The sequence below is a fragment of the Anoplopoma fimbria genome, chromosome 1 (assembly GCF_027596085.1).
Source record: "Anoplopoma fimbria isolate UVic2021 breed Golden Eagle Sablefish chromosome 1, Afim_UVic_2022, whole genome shotgun sequence".
Lineage (NCBI taxonomy): Eukaryota > Metazoa > Chordata > Actinopteri > Perciformes > Anoplopomatidae > Anoplopoma > Anoplopoma fimbria.
In genome coordinates, this window is record NC_072449.1 from 1,452,791 (window position 1) to 1,470,290 (window position 17,500).

At 39.9% G+C, this 17,500-nt stretch overlaps 2 protein-coding genes across 2 annotated transcripts in view; one reads left to right on the forward strand and one right to left on the reverse strand.

The window, feature by feature from the left end:
• The window catches only part of ostn (osteocrin), a 3,413-nt gene extending 3,288 nt beyond the window's left edge, over positions 1-125 (forward strand). The window contains exon 4 of the mRNA XM_054599945.1: positions 81-125. The gene's annotated coding sequence lies outside the window, so the exon portion shown is untranslated. The remainder of the gene's footprint in view (positions 1-80) is intronic.
• Positions 126-2,358: 2,233 nt separating this feature from the next.
• The window catches only part of LOC129092100 (protein IWS1 homolog), a 15,803-nt gene continuing 661 nt past the window's right edge, over positions 2,359-17,500 (reverse strand). Inside the window, exons 2-15 of the mRNA XM_054599902.1 lie at positions 16,682-16,764; positions 15,527-16,184; positions 15,334-15,402; positions 14,112-14,325; positions 13,345-13,402; positions 13,141-13,247; positions 11,835-11,985; positions 11,675-11,757; positions 10,943-11,072; positions 10,742-10,859; positions 10,549-10,660; positions 7,445-7,501; positions 7,250-7,361; positions 2,359-3,848 (exon numbers count right to left, since the gene is read on the reverse strand). Coding sequence (XP_054455877.1) covers positions 3,720-3,848; positions 7,250-7,361; positions 7,445-7,501; positions 10,549-10,660; positions 10,742-10,859; positions 10,943-11,072; positions 11,675-11,757; positions 11,835-11,985; positions 13,141-13,247; positions 13,345-13,402; positions 14,112-14,325; positions 15,334-15,402; positions 15,527-16,184; positions 16,682-16,764 — 2,081 coding nt within the window. The 3' untranslated portion in view covers positions 2,359-3,719. The remainder of the gene's footprint in view (positions 3,849-7,249; positions 7,362-7,444; positions 7,502-10,548; positions 10,661-10,741; positions 10,860-10,942; positions 11,073-11,674; positions 11,758-11,834; positions 11,986-13,140; positions 13,248-13,344; positions 13,403-14,111; positions 14,326-15,333; positions 15,403-15,526; positions 16,185-16,681; positions 16,765-17,500) is intronic.

The following is a 17,500-nucleotide window of genomic DNA, read 5'->3' on the forward strand; positions in this document are numbered from 1 at the left end:
CTGCAGTCCTCTCTCATCCATTGATGGTCTATAAAAACACTGAACGGTCCTTGAACGCCTCTTTCTCTCTCTCTCTGCAGAGGTATCACCACAGATGCATGAAAACACAGCCAATCACCAACCGCCACGCCCACCACCTGTCAATCAACCACCTTCACTTCACCCCCCCCCACCCCCACACAGCGACGAATGTTTAATGATGGTGCATTCAGGTGCTGCATGGTAAATTTATCACACAAAGTCTGAGAAGGTCAGGACCAAATGATGAAATGATAACTGATCAGATTTCATGTTTATGTCTTAAAGGGAATAACTCATTTAAACAGAACAAATCATCTGCATGTTGATGCCAATACTTTGTACAGTTCTTTCTACACTGTGGTATTACTACTACACTTAAGTACACAGTGTGAGTACTTCTGCGTTTGCATCAAGTTCACACTCAACCAACATTAATCCCATTTCAAGAGAATACAAATCATTTTTTTGTTTCGGTCAAATTCAACTTTGCTGACTCACACCTGACACACCTTTCACCTGAATGCATCATCCCGTCTGCCTCTGACTCTGACTGGAGGCTCTGCCGCCTCGACGCCGAACATACGACACGACTTAACTCGAGTTTATGCCTCGTAGTTTTTTTTCTGTTTACAGCAGGACGACACGCTGACGGACGTCTCCACGGCAACGGGACACGAGAACTGGACCAACCAGCACTCTATATAAATATATATATATATAAGACAACTTTAATATCACAAGAGACAAATATCATGATTTTATGTTGAAACCAGAGTCCTCATTAAAGTCAAATGTGCAGCATCTAGTGGCCATTAGGGGAACTGCATCTGTAAATCTTAGAGGAAAAGTTCAACACACTTATCGTGTTTCTCTTTGAGAGAAAATTAGATTTAAATCTCTGGAAAAAGAAAGCTGGTTCACACAGTAAATACGGCAAAACTACGATAAATGTAACGACTTTAAGATAATAGTTCTTCCAAAGCTGGCTGTGTACAGAGCTGGAATCAGGAAGTGGTTAGCCTAGCTTAGCATACTGACTGAAATCAGGGGGAAACAGTTAGCCTGGCGACATCCAAAGTTAAAAAGAACACATCAACCAACATTGGAGATGAACTTTGACCCCTGTCTAGTTTCTCATTTGTACGATGGCGTATTTGAGCCAATGTAGGTAAAAAATATTAAAAATTCAAAAAAATTGAGAGCTGGATGAGGGAGGTAATGTTCCAAGATTAAAATTGTACATTTTAAAGAGAAAAAACTGAAAAATTGACAAGAAAATGTTTTGAAATATTCTGAGGTCACAAACTGTTTTGATCTTATAATACTACTACTAATAATAATATTGTAATGGCACAGACATTTGAAGCCTCCACAACAGAAGAAAAAGATAGAGAATTTATGACGTCTGATTCTGCTTTTAGAAGTCAAACAGCTGAGCTGCGATGCCGTTAAACTCTGTTTTAAACTCTGTTAAATATAAATCCAAAGAGCTTAAAACGTGTGAACTCAGCAGAATCATCCTTTAAAACAACATCAGACGTGTATTTCTCCTGAATAATAACTTCCTGTCAGCAGCCTTTAAAACCAGCCGGTTCAGGTTCCTACCAGTGCTGCATCAGCACCACGTTACTCCACCACATGAACCAGTAAAGTGTTTAAACTGGGAGTCCGGTCCGGCGGTCCGGTGCCGTGGAGACGTCGTCCTCGTCAGCCAGAAGTTTAAAAAGAGTCCGATGTGACGAGTTCAGTCCTGTTCCTCTGATCCCGTTTGAAACGCTTCTTACTGCCTCAACTTTAATTGTGCCGAATAAAGATTGAAATGATCTGCTGAAGGAGTCCGTTTGGTTCTGAAGGTTTTATTCCTCAACATCGATCAGGAATAACAGCCTCCATCTGTTCGTTTATTAATATTTTAAAGGAATAATCTGAGTTATTGTAGATTAATAAGAGCTCATCTGATACTGGAGATAGAGCGGATTATGAGTTTTGTTATTGGACATAAAACATATGGGTCCATTTAAATTGATTATCACAGAATAGGAACATTTCAGGTGGTAAATGTGATAAACTACACTTGTTGTCTAACCTGAAGTTAAACACGGAGTCCAGAAGCATTCGAGATGTTTTTGACTGCAAAGCATTTTACTGTGAAGAAGAATAAAAGACAAAAATGAAGTAAAAACTCTCAAATAATAATAGACAAAATAAGAGAAAAAAGTTACCAAGTTCAATAAGATTAGTGACTTTTGTGAACTTCAGTGATAAACAGAAGAGTTCAGAGAGCAGACGTGAGTTTCTGTTGAGTCTTTATTAAAAAAAAAAAAAAAAAAAAAAAAAAAAAAAAAAAAAGTATCACCTGATCCAGAACACACAAAAGAACCGACACCGAGGTCTGATCGGGATCAACAGAACCACGGTGACCGGTTTACATCCTTCTGTACAGCCGCTACGGGAGCAGAGAGGGGACAAAAGGAGGAGGAGGAGGAGGAGGAGGAGGTCTGGCCAGTGTATCAGCAAAACACACACACACACACACACACCTTCACATTCAGAAACAAAAAGGCCGCGAAGGAAGATTCTGATCTCAAATCCAATATTAGAAAGTCTGAAAAACTTGATGGTACTTTGGTCAAAAAACTTCTTGGTCTTCGTCTCTAAACCACCGGGGTGAAAGCGAGGCGATCTCGTGTCAGCATCGCCTCCCTTTATCAGTTATTACAGTTTCTTAATTCATCTGATGTCACTTCGACCTGCTAAATGACGACAGCTGTGGTCAGTTTCAATTCATGTTGACGAGTCATAAAGTGTTTGTGTGACTTTAAGAGTTACTTTAGGAGGATTATCACAGACAACCAATCCTCTAAAGTTCTGTTTGTAATTTTGTAGTTTTTAAAGTTTCATAACCAGTGAAAAAATTTATATTCCAAAAATAACAACTTCATTATGAACAGAAATCATTCGATATGATGGTTTCAAGTTTGACATTGTGTCAGATAAGCAGTTAGACTTCAGCTTAAGAGATAAAGCTAATGTAGCGCTAACATTAGTTAACATTGTGGATCCAGTTGGTTTGGAGCTAAAGCTAATGTAGCTAACTGCTAACATAATAGAATGTTGCATGAACTGCTTTTAATGTTAGCAGCTAACTATGTTTTTATTCTGTGGATCATTTTCAGCAGATTTTAATTTTTTTGACCAAAGTCCAGTTGAGTTTACAGCAGATATTCATGCTCTGACTATAAGGACCAGTGTGTAGGATTTAGAGGGATTTATTGGCAGAAATGTAATATAAACACAACTATGTTTTCATTATTGTATAATCCCCTGAAACAAAGAATAGTTGGGTTTTCCGTTCATATCTACAAAGGGAGTCCACGGAACGGACAAACAACACCGGCTCTGGAGAGTCTTTGGTATTTTTGCGTTACCTGAGAGCCACCGTAGTTCTCCGACAGGCTTGGACAGTGAGGGGTGAGCGGAGGGGTATTCAGTGGGTTGCAATCTGAAACTCCACCACTAGAGGTCACTAAATCCTACACACTGTCCCTATAGGTCAAACTGATTTGACCTCAGCCCTTTATTAAGGCAGAGCTGGACCTGAGGAGGGGGGGGGTTGTGGGATTGTTCAGGACACAACACAGTAAAAGAAAGAAAGAAAAAAAAAAAAAAAATGTGAATAATTCCTATGAAGGTTAAAATCAGAGCGGCATCCGGTTTCCTTCCACGCTGATTTTAACGGCGTGACCCGGCTTCGTCAGGCGGCGGATGTCGGCAATTCTACGCATCTGTTTATCCACGCGGGTCATTCCCTTCTTCATCGGGCCGTGCTGCAACAAACGCAAACATCACAGATTAGAAGGGCTGCCTTAAAGCTTTAACCATCTCTGCCCTTAGAAGAGAAGAGGTAGGAAACACTAAACGTGTGTTCACACCAAACAACGCAAAGGCACATTTAAAGTCAATGCAAAGATCATTTGACATTGTAAAAAAAAATGATTCAATTTGCAATTTGCACGTGTTAATGTGCAGAGAAAGCCTACGAGCGTTCCTGACGTTGAATCATAAACTGGGGAAAATGTATTGTATCTGTCTGTAGGACAGATCCTCATATTAGTACAGAGGCCAGATTAAACAACGGGTAGAAACTAGAAAGTCACGGCTGCATTTACCACCAGATGACATTAATTATTGAGAGTTGATGGAGCAGCTTTAATGCTAGCTTAGCATAGCACTGATGTATCCAAACTCCATTCAGAAAACAAGCGTTTTAAAAGTTGTTAGCTTGTCGTCTTGCAGACAGACCTGAAAAAACATGAATTCAGACTTTTTACAAATCGGCTTCATCATGTAGATGTTTCGGCTTCTTTTTTTTTTTTTTTTTTTTATCTCTTTACTGCAATTAAAACACAGCAAAATCTGTTTAGTTATGATTCATAATTATGTAGGTAACCAGCCCACTACAGTGAATATTTATTGGTTTTGATACCAGTTGTTCAACATACAGGAACAAAGCAGTAATAGTGGTTCATTTCCAGCATAATGATTGAATGATTAAACACAAATGATCCTAAAGGTAGAACTTGTGTGAGGACAGAAATGGCTTCACCTTTGGTGTAAACACAGATCGTATAAATCTTCATCGATTACATCACACGGTTAGTTGTTTTTAGAGCAGCAGAGTGAACTTCCAGCCGGCGTTTCATCTCTTCTCAGAGGTCATGCAGAGGAAGAGTTAAAAGCCCAAAGATGTTGCTTCACCAAACTTCCCAAAAGCCACAACCTCAACCCACCAACATGTGCGTTAGTTCAGGTGTGTGTCCACTAATGATGAAGGGTTTATTACTGTGGGACAGCACCTCACTGAGGATCATTCTATCCATTATATTCCATATGGAGGGAAGTCTTTAGTGCACAATGACAGAGAAGCAGTTGTTGGTGGTGAAAAGGCTCCAAAGAGATTTAATATATATGAACTAAATATTTGAGGTATAAAGGAATTGACAATTGAATAAACTGTAACTTAAACTAGAATGTTGTAAATAGATGTATGTAAACTGGTAGTTAAACAGTAGGTAGGTGTATATATATATATATATATATATATAAATAAATAAATAAAAGATGAGTTCATGGACTGACTCCACTCAAATGAAAGATGGAGTTATGTTTCCTTCACAGAGCTTCTCTAAGTGTTAAAGATCGTTCAGATTGGATATTAAACGGGTGTCTCTGTCTGAATGAACATTTAGTAACTACAGGGTTAAGGTTAAAAAGGACAGTAGTGATGTTTAGAAGTGTTTGTATGAGATCATGTTCCATTATCAGTGTTTTACTACAGTAGATGGAGCAAAGGAAAGGCCTGCTGTGGACGTATTTCAGATCCCTAGTGAACGCTGTATTTAGAATACTTTCACCTCTTTGCCTCTGACGGGGAAAAGAGGCCGTTATCGTCGTTTTACTCCTCAGGACACCGGAGCTGCTGCTTTGGTGTCCTGTTGACTTAAACGGATATAGATTCTTTTAGGTGCCTTGAATACGTCCAGAGCAGAACATTACTTTTCTCTTTTGTTCTGAGAGGTAAAATGACGTTTTTATCAATGTAGTCTGGTGTGTTCTGAAGAGAGAACAGAGATCAGCTTCAGCTCCCATCAGAACGGGAAAGAGGTGGAGAGAAATGAGCAACTCTTTACTAAGAGCTGCTGTAAGTGCCACTGGTCACAGGTGAGTCAGAGGTCACAGGTGAGTCAGAGGTCAGAGGTCACTCAGAGGTCACAGGTGAGTCAGTTCTCTGACAAAGACGGTCCCCCACAGACAGACGCTCCACTCTGTCTTTTATCTGCTGGTGAACAGGGAGCGGGGCGTCTTCTCCGGAGGGGAAAGCTCTTTGCAGACACTGACAGGAGGCGAGCCGTCACCACACGCCGTCACGCCATGCAGAAGGACTTACTGCCCCCCACAGGTCGACAGCAGGAACTACAGGGGCATTCTGTTCCCCTCTATGCTGATCTTGACAGCTCCCTGTGGGCGGCCCGATTTCCTCTGATCAGCGATGCGCCGCTTGAGCTTCTCCATCTGGCTGATGCCCTTCTTATAGCCGCTCTACAGAGGACCAATCACAGCTCAGCTGATTACCTCGCTTCCTGTGTTTCAGCCAGCACGCCACACCAGAAACAGACTTCTAGCAGGAAACTGTGATCTTTGTTTCTTTTGTTACCAGATTCTCTCCTTTTACTTCCTTTCATTACAAGCTAGAAGTCAGGCTACACAATGTACACATACTACACTATGGTACAACAGTGTTATTACATAAATATGTCTTTATATACCAAATATAAAATGTGCATTAACCCTCTGAACTTCAAGCAGTTTCGGGCATTTTTTTGCTCCCGTTACATGTTTTTCTCTTCAAAATAAAAGTCCTGCTCCTCTATGGAAAGAAAATATCATGACTAGAAGTAGAGAGAACTCAAACATGTGTTTAGTGCAGAATAACAGTTATAACGACATTAATCATAAAAAAAAACTAAATATTTACATCTTTCCATCCTCCCCTCTCCGCTCTGTGTTCAGACTGAAGTTCAGTCAAAGTTTAACTGATTTGTTGTCACATGACTGTTGGTCTCAGATGAATCAATCATGTCTTCATAGTTTCACTGAGGAACTCAGAATTTAATGTTTTTTACAGAATCTGGTTAAAGGAAACGGTTTATTTGGGGCGAGACTTTTAATGAGAAATGTAGAATAAATGTTTTTGATGAAATATCACAATTTAAACTTAAATGTTGTTGCTTTTTCTGACAGAAGCGTTCGTCACACACGATGTGTTCAGGGACCGTCGGAAAGATTTTTTAAAATCTTCTGGCTGTGATAAACATTGTAGTTTTGGTGATTCTTTAAAAATAAAAACCTGCTTTTCCATCCCGCCGGTCGGTTTTTGGGGTTCAGAGGGTTAAATAAATAAATCCTAATATATAACAGAAATTTAAATAAACAATAATAAAAACTCTACAAACTTCATGTTTATAATTAATGATATGAATCAAAGGTGAATCAATTCTAAAGGTTGACATTTATGCATCAATTATTTTTTTTTCTAACATTAGTACCCGCTCATCTCTTCACACACATTCCCACCTGGGTTCACCTGGTTGGTGGAACGATTCATGATAAACTCTGATGGCGACACCCTCGTTTTCCCCTTGGGTCATTAAATCCACATGTCACTCACCCTGTTGGACTCCATCTCTACGTTCCACTTGGGTCGTACCACGTAGTCTTTGTTGGAGGGCATCGGTACCCGAGCTCTGGCACAGAAGCCGGGGTCACCGGGTCGCAGAGCTCTGCAGGGAGGAGGCGGGAGGAGGTTAGAACAACGATGGATCCAAACAACAAGATCAACCAGCCGATGGGAAGCTCAACTTACTTCTCCTCCCCAGTCAGCTGTTTCTCCAGGTCTCTCCGAGGCGTCTGACCCCCCGAACTACAGACAGACAGGAAGAGAGAGAGACAGACTGGTTCACATCATGATGGCACACACACACCACAGGTCACAGATCAGAGTTTGAATCCTGCAGCGAGTCCACATTCAGCTGAACTCCGAGCAGAGACACCATCAGCTGAGCCTCCATGCTATTGTTAGCATTGTTAGCATCCGTCACCTCACAGCAGTTAGTCAGCGTTTCACTGGAACACCAAGAAAACACCGAGCTGGTCCCATGTCTGCGTTACCGTCTCTGGACTCATGCGAGTCGTGATGAGGTCTCAAGATCAAGTGTTTCTAAAAGGACAACGTCACTCATTTACCTCAAAGGCCTTTACGGTCTGTGGATTTGTTTCTCTATCCTCCTTTTACAAAAACTAAAAATTCTCCTTTTTACTACATTTATATCCGACAGCTTAAGTTATCGGTTAGTTTTTACAGAATAATACAACATATAAATCATGTTAACAACAAGCCACTAATAAATGATGATGATATTAAACTACCAGCAGTACATAAAGTCATTAAAGTGACCCTTTAGAGAGACGAACTTCAGACGACACCGACGATTCAAGACTCAAAAGTCTCAGAGACGTGATGAGGTTGAGAGAAGGTCGAGTTTACACAGCGGAGGAAAACTCTTAGGATAGTTAGTAACTAAAGTACTCACTATGCAGAATAATATAGATCATAATTATTGATACATTCACTACTTTAATGTTGCAGCTCATTTTAATGACTTTATATGCTGTTGCTAGTTTAATCTATAACAATAAATCATTTATTAGTGGCTTGTTGTTATTATTCATTTGTTGTATTCATTTGAATCTGTAAAATATAACCGAATATGTTAGATAAATGTAGTAAAAAGAACAATATTTAGTATAAAGTAGCAGAGAATGGAAATACTCCATCCTTTAGACTCTATACTTGAGATGCTTGTACTTGACTATAGTAAAGTACAAGCATCTAAAAATAGTGATTGAGTAAATGTAGTCATTTCTTTCCACTATTAACATAAGTTACTCCTGAAGAGCGACAACATGGAAACGAGCGATTTTACTTAAACTAGCTCCAACTCAACAATGAGTAAACACTTCAAACAGCCGGTCGTCGTGGTAACAGCCTCCACATTCAACATGATGTATAACTTTAAAGGAGCTCCCAGCAGAGAAAACGATGCTTTGAGACAGAATGAAATGTAAAGTACGTGCTTCACACTGAACACACTCTAAGCTTCAGGCTTGTGAGACGCAGGAAGGAGCTGCTGCTGCACAACAACGAGGGTGGAGGTGTTAGGAAGGGTTCACGTCAGTCTCTAACATCCAGCTGCTCCGACCAAAGAGACGCATTAAAATCAGAGTTCATCCAGTCTGGTTTGTTTACTTTAAGTCTAGAGAAAGGATTCGCAGTGCAACCATGCAACGTCATGACTGAACCTGATTGGTGGAGAGAAGACGTCGGGTTCCTCCGCCCTCTCCACCTTCGGAGACTGACTGGGTGGTGAGGAAGAGGAGGAGAGATGAAATAGAAGGATGAAGAGGAATGAAAGAAGAAACACTGAAGGTAGAGCTCAAAAGAAACAACAAATAGGACGAAAGGTGAAAATGACAAACACCTGAAACCTGCCGAGACCTGAGCAACGACATCACGTCCTTCAGGAGTAAAAGACTCATTAAGACATGAGTATTAATTACCAAGCACCTACACCACCGTTAGCAATGTGCTGCCATAGATCAATGACAGTTTAACGTTAACCATCACAGTGTCAATAAAGTTTTACTGACGATCGTTATCCTCCAATATTCAGTAAAACATGAGATCAGGACTTCATTTATGCTTCTCTAGTCTCTGATCTCTGATGATGTTACATTGTGAACAACCAATCTGTGTTTAAACCAACAGGAGAGCTAGTAACGTTAGCAGCACCGCTTACAGGAGGAGAGCTAGTAACGTTAGCAGCACCGCTAACGGCTAACAGGAGGAGAGCTAGTAACGTTAGCAGCACCGCTAACGGCTAACAGGAGGAGAGCTAGTAACGTTAGCAGCACCGCTAACGGCTAACAGGAGGAGAGCTAGTAACGTTAGCAGCACCGCTAACGACTAACAGGAGGAGAGCTAGTAACGTTAGCAGCACCGCTAACAGGAGGAGAGCTAGTAACGTTAGCAGCACCGCTAAGGAGCTAGTAACGTTAGCAGCACCGCTAACGGCTAACAGGAGGAGAGCTAGTAACGTTAGCAGCACCGTTAACGGCTAACAGGAGGAAGTTCAGTTCAGTTACATTATGATGCGTTCAGGCTCTGTTCAGTTAAAATTTGTATTGGTTGAAGGTAAATTATAACATTATCATGATGTGTTCACATGTAATCTGTAAAATGTAGTGTTGGTGATGAACTAGAATAAATCCAGTAGTTTGAAGGAGATGTTTTCACATTAATATAAATAGATATTAGAGATGAATTATGATGTTTAACTTCCTAACACTAGCTCTAATAATAATACATCATTAAAACTAATAATGACTAGATCTGTTTTAATCCATAAAAATACAATATTTTATTTCCTTGTCTTTTGAATTGTGTTTTTCTGAAGAAAAAAACACTATAAATTACAATAACAAAGTAAAAGTATAACATTTAGAATATTTGATAGTTTACTGACTTCAGAGCATTGAAAATATTCTGGATCCTTGTAGACCAGCTGCTATAATCAAACAACAAAGGGATCTGTATCTGACAATATGGATCATTAATGATCAATAAATCAGCAGGAAAAAAACCTGATCAGGGATCTAAAAGCTATATTTTCTCCCTGGTTTGTTTTGTGCTGATCTGAACTGTGTCTCTTATCAATGATACGATGAACCGTGAGTTTTATGATCCGTTGCTGTCTGAATGGTCTTTTATTTTGTAGAACGTCCTCTTTGCTCTTCCAATAGATGTTAAAATGCTGGATTGTGTATCGGCGATGCACCGATCCATTATCACGCTTTCATATCATCCATGGTTGACAGTTAACATGGTCACGGTTCAGGTTGTGTTGGTACCTTAGTCGCTGTTTCTGAGGCATCTGCTGGTCCAGGTCTCTCTGCTGACGCTCCTCTCTCGTCATCCCCTTATAGTTGGACGTCAAGCCGAAGATCGGCCGCGACCACTCATCTAAAGACGACAGACATTATTAGTTAGAGATTACTCCTAATATTAATCTCTGTAGGGTTCTGATTCTAAAGAGATCCTCACTGATGAGCTTGAGGGCGAGGTCTTTGTTGGACCGAGACTCTTTGGGGTGTTTGTACAGAAACATGACGGAGCGTCCGATGCCGCTGTGCTTCAGAGTCTCCTGACTCACGCTGGGCAGCTGAGGGAGGAAACAGACGGTGAAACACTGGACTCTAAAAAAACAAAGAAAACCAGTCCGCGTCCTGCAGCTTCTGAACTCACCTCCTGTAGGATCCTGAGCAGCTCCCCTCTGATCCTGAGAGCGGGCAGAGATTTGTCTGGAAGAGGGCTGATCCACTCTTTGATGGCCGACATCACTCCGCTGTCGATGAACGTCTCCTTCAGGTCCTGTCTGAGAAACAAACGCCACCACGGGTTAAACTAAAGAGACGGATGTTTTAAGTTTATCATTCCTCTTTTTATCCTTCAGTCTGTCAATTAACAATGTCACACCTTCCTACATTAAAAAACATCAATAAATATGTGTTTTTACCTTCACTATAGTAATGTCAAAGTCTCTCTACGACAATTAATTCATCTGGAAATTGATGAAATAAAATAAATACTAAGAAATGTCTGAAAAATATGGTATGAATATATCTGAAAAATGTCAGACAAATATATAAAAAAAAATAGTAAAAATAATGACTCAATGTCAAAAATATAATATAAAAATATGTCAAAATATTATCCAAAAGTAATTAGTAAAAAATAGCGATAAACGTTTGAAATATTCCCAAATTATTGTTAAAAAAAGTGAAAAATGGCCCAAAAATATGAGGAATATATCAGAAAATTATTAGTAAACAATAAATATATGAAAAGAAAGTTGTCAGCTCCTCGTCCGCTATGTTCCTGAATATAAGAGATGTCCTCTGAAGCTAAAGGTAATGATGAATACCGGAGGGGTGAGATATTAAAATAAAATACAATCATACGGAATAAACTCCTTACTTCTTCAGGTGCATGACGACGTGCGGCAGCAGAGTGAGTTTTTTCAGCGCTGGTTTCTTCTGACTGTTCAGAGTTCGATCCTCCTGATAAAGTAAAACCCCGTCAGTATTACAGTAAAAGCATGAGTCAGTGAGGAGGCTTTTATTTTGACGGGACACACCTCGGCGGCCTCGTTCATCTTGCTGATCATGGCGCTGACCACGTCGTCGGCGTCGCTGATGAACGTCCCTCCGTCGCGGTGCCGCCTCTTCCTGCTGTTCATGGCTTTCCTCTTGGCGAGCATGATGTCGAAGTCGGACATGAAGCTGGTGCTGAAGACAGAAATCACAATTCAGATGAACGGACAACAACAAACAATGGGCAGCTTTCTTCAGAGCAACAAATGGAGTTAAACGTGCAGAAAGCTGGGACAAAATTACTCCTTTTACATTTAGGTAAACATTACATGTCATCTGCACAGTAAATTATTGTAAAATAAATGAGAACACTGAATGATTCAGATTTTTCTGATGGCAGAATTTCTGCTGATAATTACGTCCGATCATGTGGCAACTTTTAACAACAGCTAGTTGTGGATGATCCAAATGATCTAAAAACTGTATTTTAAAAAAAGTAAAAACTGTATTTAACCCTAACCAAATATAATAAATAAATAAATCTACCCTCTATGGTCCGGAGGGTGAAGACTCTCTAATCATCTATCAATCTAAAACCTTGTCCTGTTTTATCTTCTTCAGCACTGAATCATATTTTATAAATCGAATGAAGCTTTGAACGTTTGTCGTCATATTTTATGAAGTATCACCTTAAAAACAACAAACAATATCCTCAATTTGAATAAAGTGACTTCAGATTAAATGAGTTCTTTGATATTAAATAAACTTTTTTAAATGAATATAAGCAGTAAGTGCTGCTTCTCTCTGTGTCCAGAGAGCCAACAGTTTTAACCTCAGTGAAAAGGTTGGTTTTTTTTAAGGTTAAACGCCAACAAACGTGGGGAATTTTTGGAAATGATTACATTTAGCTTTTTTTGATAGTTGACTTTTGTACATAATTTACATTTTATTTAAAATAGTCCCTTATTTCTATTTCTTTATCAGAGCAACTGTATCGTACAAATTTTAAGTCTTAAACAAACGATCAGACACAACTAGAATCTAGTTCTAATAATAATAATAATAATAATAATAATAATATTATTAATGTAGCCTGATCACGGACACGGAGCACAAAGCTTTAAACACAATGAATAGACGTGCAGAAGAATAAAAAGCTGCTCAACATTCGAATGTTGATTCAGAATTCGTTTGGTTTGTTAACAGAAAAAGAAGCCGTCTGATGGATGAGGACGATGAGGACGATGAAGAACCCGTTTACATTACGGAGCAGATTCATCTCAGCTTCTATCCAAACGGTGCATCATAAAGCAGAGAGCGGAACTCGTCCGTAGAGAAACTCCTCCTTACTCTTGTCCGCTGCGGTCGACTCCGTCGTCAGAGTCGGACTCCTCCTGCATCTGCTGCTGCTCCTTGGCCTCCTTCTTGTCTCCCTCCAGGTCCTCCTGGTTGAAACCCTGCAGGAGGACGGAGGACACGGTTTGTCTCCTGACCGTCTGTCATTACGTTTCTTAATAAACTGATGTCATGTGACACTCGGAGGGTCGTACTCACCGTGAACTCCTCCTCCTCCTCGTCTCCAGACTCTCCGAAGATGTCTGCGATCATTTTCCTGGAGGACACAGAGGTCAAAGGTCACACCAGCAGCTTTCACTTCTGACTAAGAGTTCAGAGATTTTGGAAGATATGGAAGATGAGTTTGGCCTTTTTTATGTTTGTTCCCATGAAGAGACGAATAAAGTTTTTGAAATTGAAACGAAATTGTGTTTTGCTCAGTCTAAAAAATTAAAAAAAATTAAAAAAAAGACTATTGATTTACCTGCCAATTGTTTTCCTGTTTGACCTGTCGTTTGGATTTAATATAATAAATAATAAAAAATGTGCATCCCGATTACCCAACACTGAAACGGACTCTTATCTCTAATATCTTGTTTTGGACAATAATAAAATTACCAATATTAATCAAAATTACTCAATTATCAAAATAGAAACCAATTACCTTTCTGTCGATCGATTTAAGACTTTTGTGTTTTTAATATCCAAGTTTTTGGGGCGTTTTTTGCTTAAAATGAAAATAGTTTCTGATGATTATTCTTTCAATCAGCTAATCGATTAATCTACTCATCGTTTCAGCTCTCAGCCTCCTGTAAACATTCCTGTTGATTCCTCAGATTAGTTTGAATACTTTTATTTAGCTTTTTAAACAATTAATAATAAGTTGATGCATGTGACGTTTAAGGATTTGATGCAGAACTAATCAGATGGAAATATTCTTCAGTCTAAAGTCACATGTCCTTTAATCTCAGACGTCCAGTACTCACTCCTCCTCCTCTCCTTCTCCGGAGTCGCTGTCGCTGCCGAACAACGCCTTCTCGTCCTTCTTCCCCGTCGTGTCCTTCGTCCTCTCGTCTTCATCGCTCCCACTGTCCGAGCCGAGCTCTCTCAGTTTGGCCGCCATGCTCTTATCGGGTCCGACCGAGCCGCCGTCGCTGTCAGAGTTCTCGTCGTCCGACATCGCCCGACTCCTCTTCACCGCTGAGCAGAAAACAAACACGAGAAGGTAGAAAAGTTCATCCAAAGGTCATAATGTCAAAGAGGCAGATCACCGAGGAACAAGAGCAGAGAAGAACTCCAAAGACAACACTCAGTTTGATCACATGGACAACATCTGTATCTAGAACTATTTTTAAAACTTCATTACAAGTTCAGATTCTTTATTCTTTTCCTTTTTATGACCTTTCTTAAGTGTTTTCTTTCTTTTGATACGTGCAAATAACTTCTTTAACTTGTTTTTGAATATTGCAGTATAGATAAAGGACACAACACGATCAGGTTGCTCTTCTGTCAGGAGTAAATATTATAGAATAGAACGCACACACCTTTACATTTGTGTGAATAGAAACTGATTCAGAAATAATTTCATGTATAAATAAATAGATAAATAAATATACATGAATAAATAAAATACGGTGTTTTCACAACATGGAGCTCCTTTATTAAGGTCCTTCAACTTTTTTTGCGGTAAAAGTAAATTAATAAACGTTTTATTATCAACATATCATTTAATTTTGGATTTTCCATAAAAGGAATTATGGCGTCAACTATGTTGCTTAGAAATAAATAAAATCTTCTCTAAAGCAGCGATGGAAAACCGCAGCAGATAAAATATGTAACTGAAAGATTCGGCTTCATCTCTGAACATTTCACACATTTTATTTACTTTACGTTTTAGATATTTAACACATTTGAGCACAAAACTTTGGATCTCTTTTGTTTTAAAAAACGATATATTGAACACATTTTATTATAAATGTTTTCTATGTATATTTCTGGACTGTTGCAGTTAGTTTTTGTCTCTGTGTTTTATTGTTATTCACCAAAACAAAAGCAAATCTCTTGTCAGTTAAAGATGAATATTCCTCCAACATGTTCACATCACAGAAGCGATGACAGGGTGAGTGGCTACACCTCCCTGAGTTTAAGTCTCAATTATCCCACAATTCTCAGTGAAGATGATAAAACAGCTGACAGGTGTGATCTCACCTGGTTTGTCTGTTGTTTTCTCCTCATCTTCATCCTCGCTGTCTGACAGGATGGCCTTCTTCCTCTTCACTGCAAACACACATGAGAGCCCTCAGTCACATATTCATGATGATGACAATAATAATAATAATAATAATCTGAGGAAATCATCTTCATCAGTGTTTGTGTCTATGAGCTGGTCTGAGGTCAGTACCTGGCTTCTCGTCCTCCTCGTCACTCTCATCTTTCTTCTCCTTCTCCTCCTTCTCTCCATCACTTCCTGCTGCAGCCTTCGTCCTTCCTCCCTCCTCCTCCTCACTGTCAGACTGCATCACAGCCTTCCACTTCCCTCCTCCTCCTCCTCCCTCTGCTTCCCCCTCTTTCTGTTTCTCCTCCTCAGAGTCTATCTGTGCTGCCTTGCGTCTGGCCGGCGTCTCCGTGTCAGAGTCACTGTCGGCGTTGGACCGGCTGACGGGAGGCACCGCAGGTATGGCGTCCTCGTTCTCCGAGTCGCTGTCTGCAGCTGCTTTGCGCCTCCCCTCCTCGTCCTCCATGTCCGAGCTGCTCCCCCTGCGTTTGGCGGGAGAGGACGCTCCTCCTTCCTCCTCCTCGTTATCTGAAGCTCCTCGTTTGACGGGCGACTCCTCCTCGTTGTCCGAGCCGCTCACCCTGCGTTTGACCGGAGCGTCGTCGTCGTCGCTGTCAGCGGGCCGAGGAGCCTCCGTCTCCGAGTCGCTTTTGTCCTCGTTGTCATGGCGACCCCTGGGGGCCTCGCCCTCCGAGTCGCTGTCGGCTCCTCTCTGCTCCTCGTTGTCGGAGCCGCCGGCTGTCTCCATGGCTCGCGGGGCGTCTTCATCGTTGCTGCCATCGTCCTGTAGAGACAAACAGACAAAGACAGCTCAGCTTAATACGCATATTTTACTTATTTATAGACAAGACAGTTTTAGCAGCTTTCAGGAGTTTAAAGACTTATTTAAAGTCACTGCTTCCAAACCCTCTTGACTTGTGACTCTTTAAACCTTCATCACAGGTAGAACACTGAGCTGGGAACAGTTTGACATAAGGAGATGGTTCATTTCAGTAGTTTTTAGGATGCATGAAGACGTTAAATTCTTCAGTATCTCAGAAGTAAGTAGACCTCTAGTGAAGCAGATGTTTAAACTTTGGGGGTTCTGACTTTGAGGTGGTCTCACGTGATGATGTTCTGGTATTTTGTGGTGCTGAACTAACAACAAGCCTTTTATTGAGAGGGGCGTTAAAAATAATTCCATTAGGCTCCATTAAATTCTGCATTAAATCCCACAGAGGAGCTGTGATGTGTGAGGACGACACTCAGAGCTGGTTCTGGTTCTGGTGACCTCAGTCTGACCTCAGATTGATGTCCGTCACTCTTCGCCTCCTCGCCGTCGGACGCCGGGTGTTCGTCCTGAACTGGAGTGCCTCCTCCGTCGTCTGCAGACACACAACACACGTCTCAGTGTTATCACACAGGATGTTTCAAGAAGGACAAGAAGGGTGGAGGAAGAAGGACAGGAAGGGTGGAGGAAGAAGGACAGGAAGGGTGGAGGAAGTGTTTCTGAAATGGTTCTTTTTCTGTGAGTAAAGACATGAAACTTGGTATGAGTCACAGATATGAACATGACCCTTTAATGGTAAATATCATAATAATCACCATAATAAACATAATAATAATCATAATAAAATAATAATAATAATAATAATAAATATAATAATCATAATAATAATAAACATAATAATAATAAATATCATAATAATCATAATAATAATAAATATGATAATCATAATAAACATAATAAATATCATAATAATAATAATCATCATAATAATAAACATAATAATAATGATCATAATAATAATAATAAAAAACATAATAATAAATATAATAATAATAATAATCATAATAATAATAATAATAATAAACATAATAATAAATATAATAATAATAAAAACATAATAATAATAAAAACATAATAATAATAAACATGGTAAACAGGACATGTGAGCAGAGGTTCATCTGAAGCCTGGTTCTGTTTCTTGGTTCTTGGTTCTGGTTCTTGTTTCTTGGTTCTGGTTCTTGGTTCTGTTTCTGGGTTCTTGGTTCTGTTTCTGGGTTCTTGGTTCTGGTTCTTGGTTCTGGTTCTTGTTTCTGGTTCTTGGTTCTGGTTCT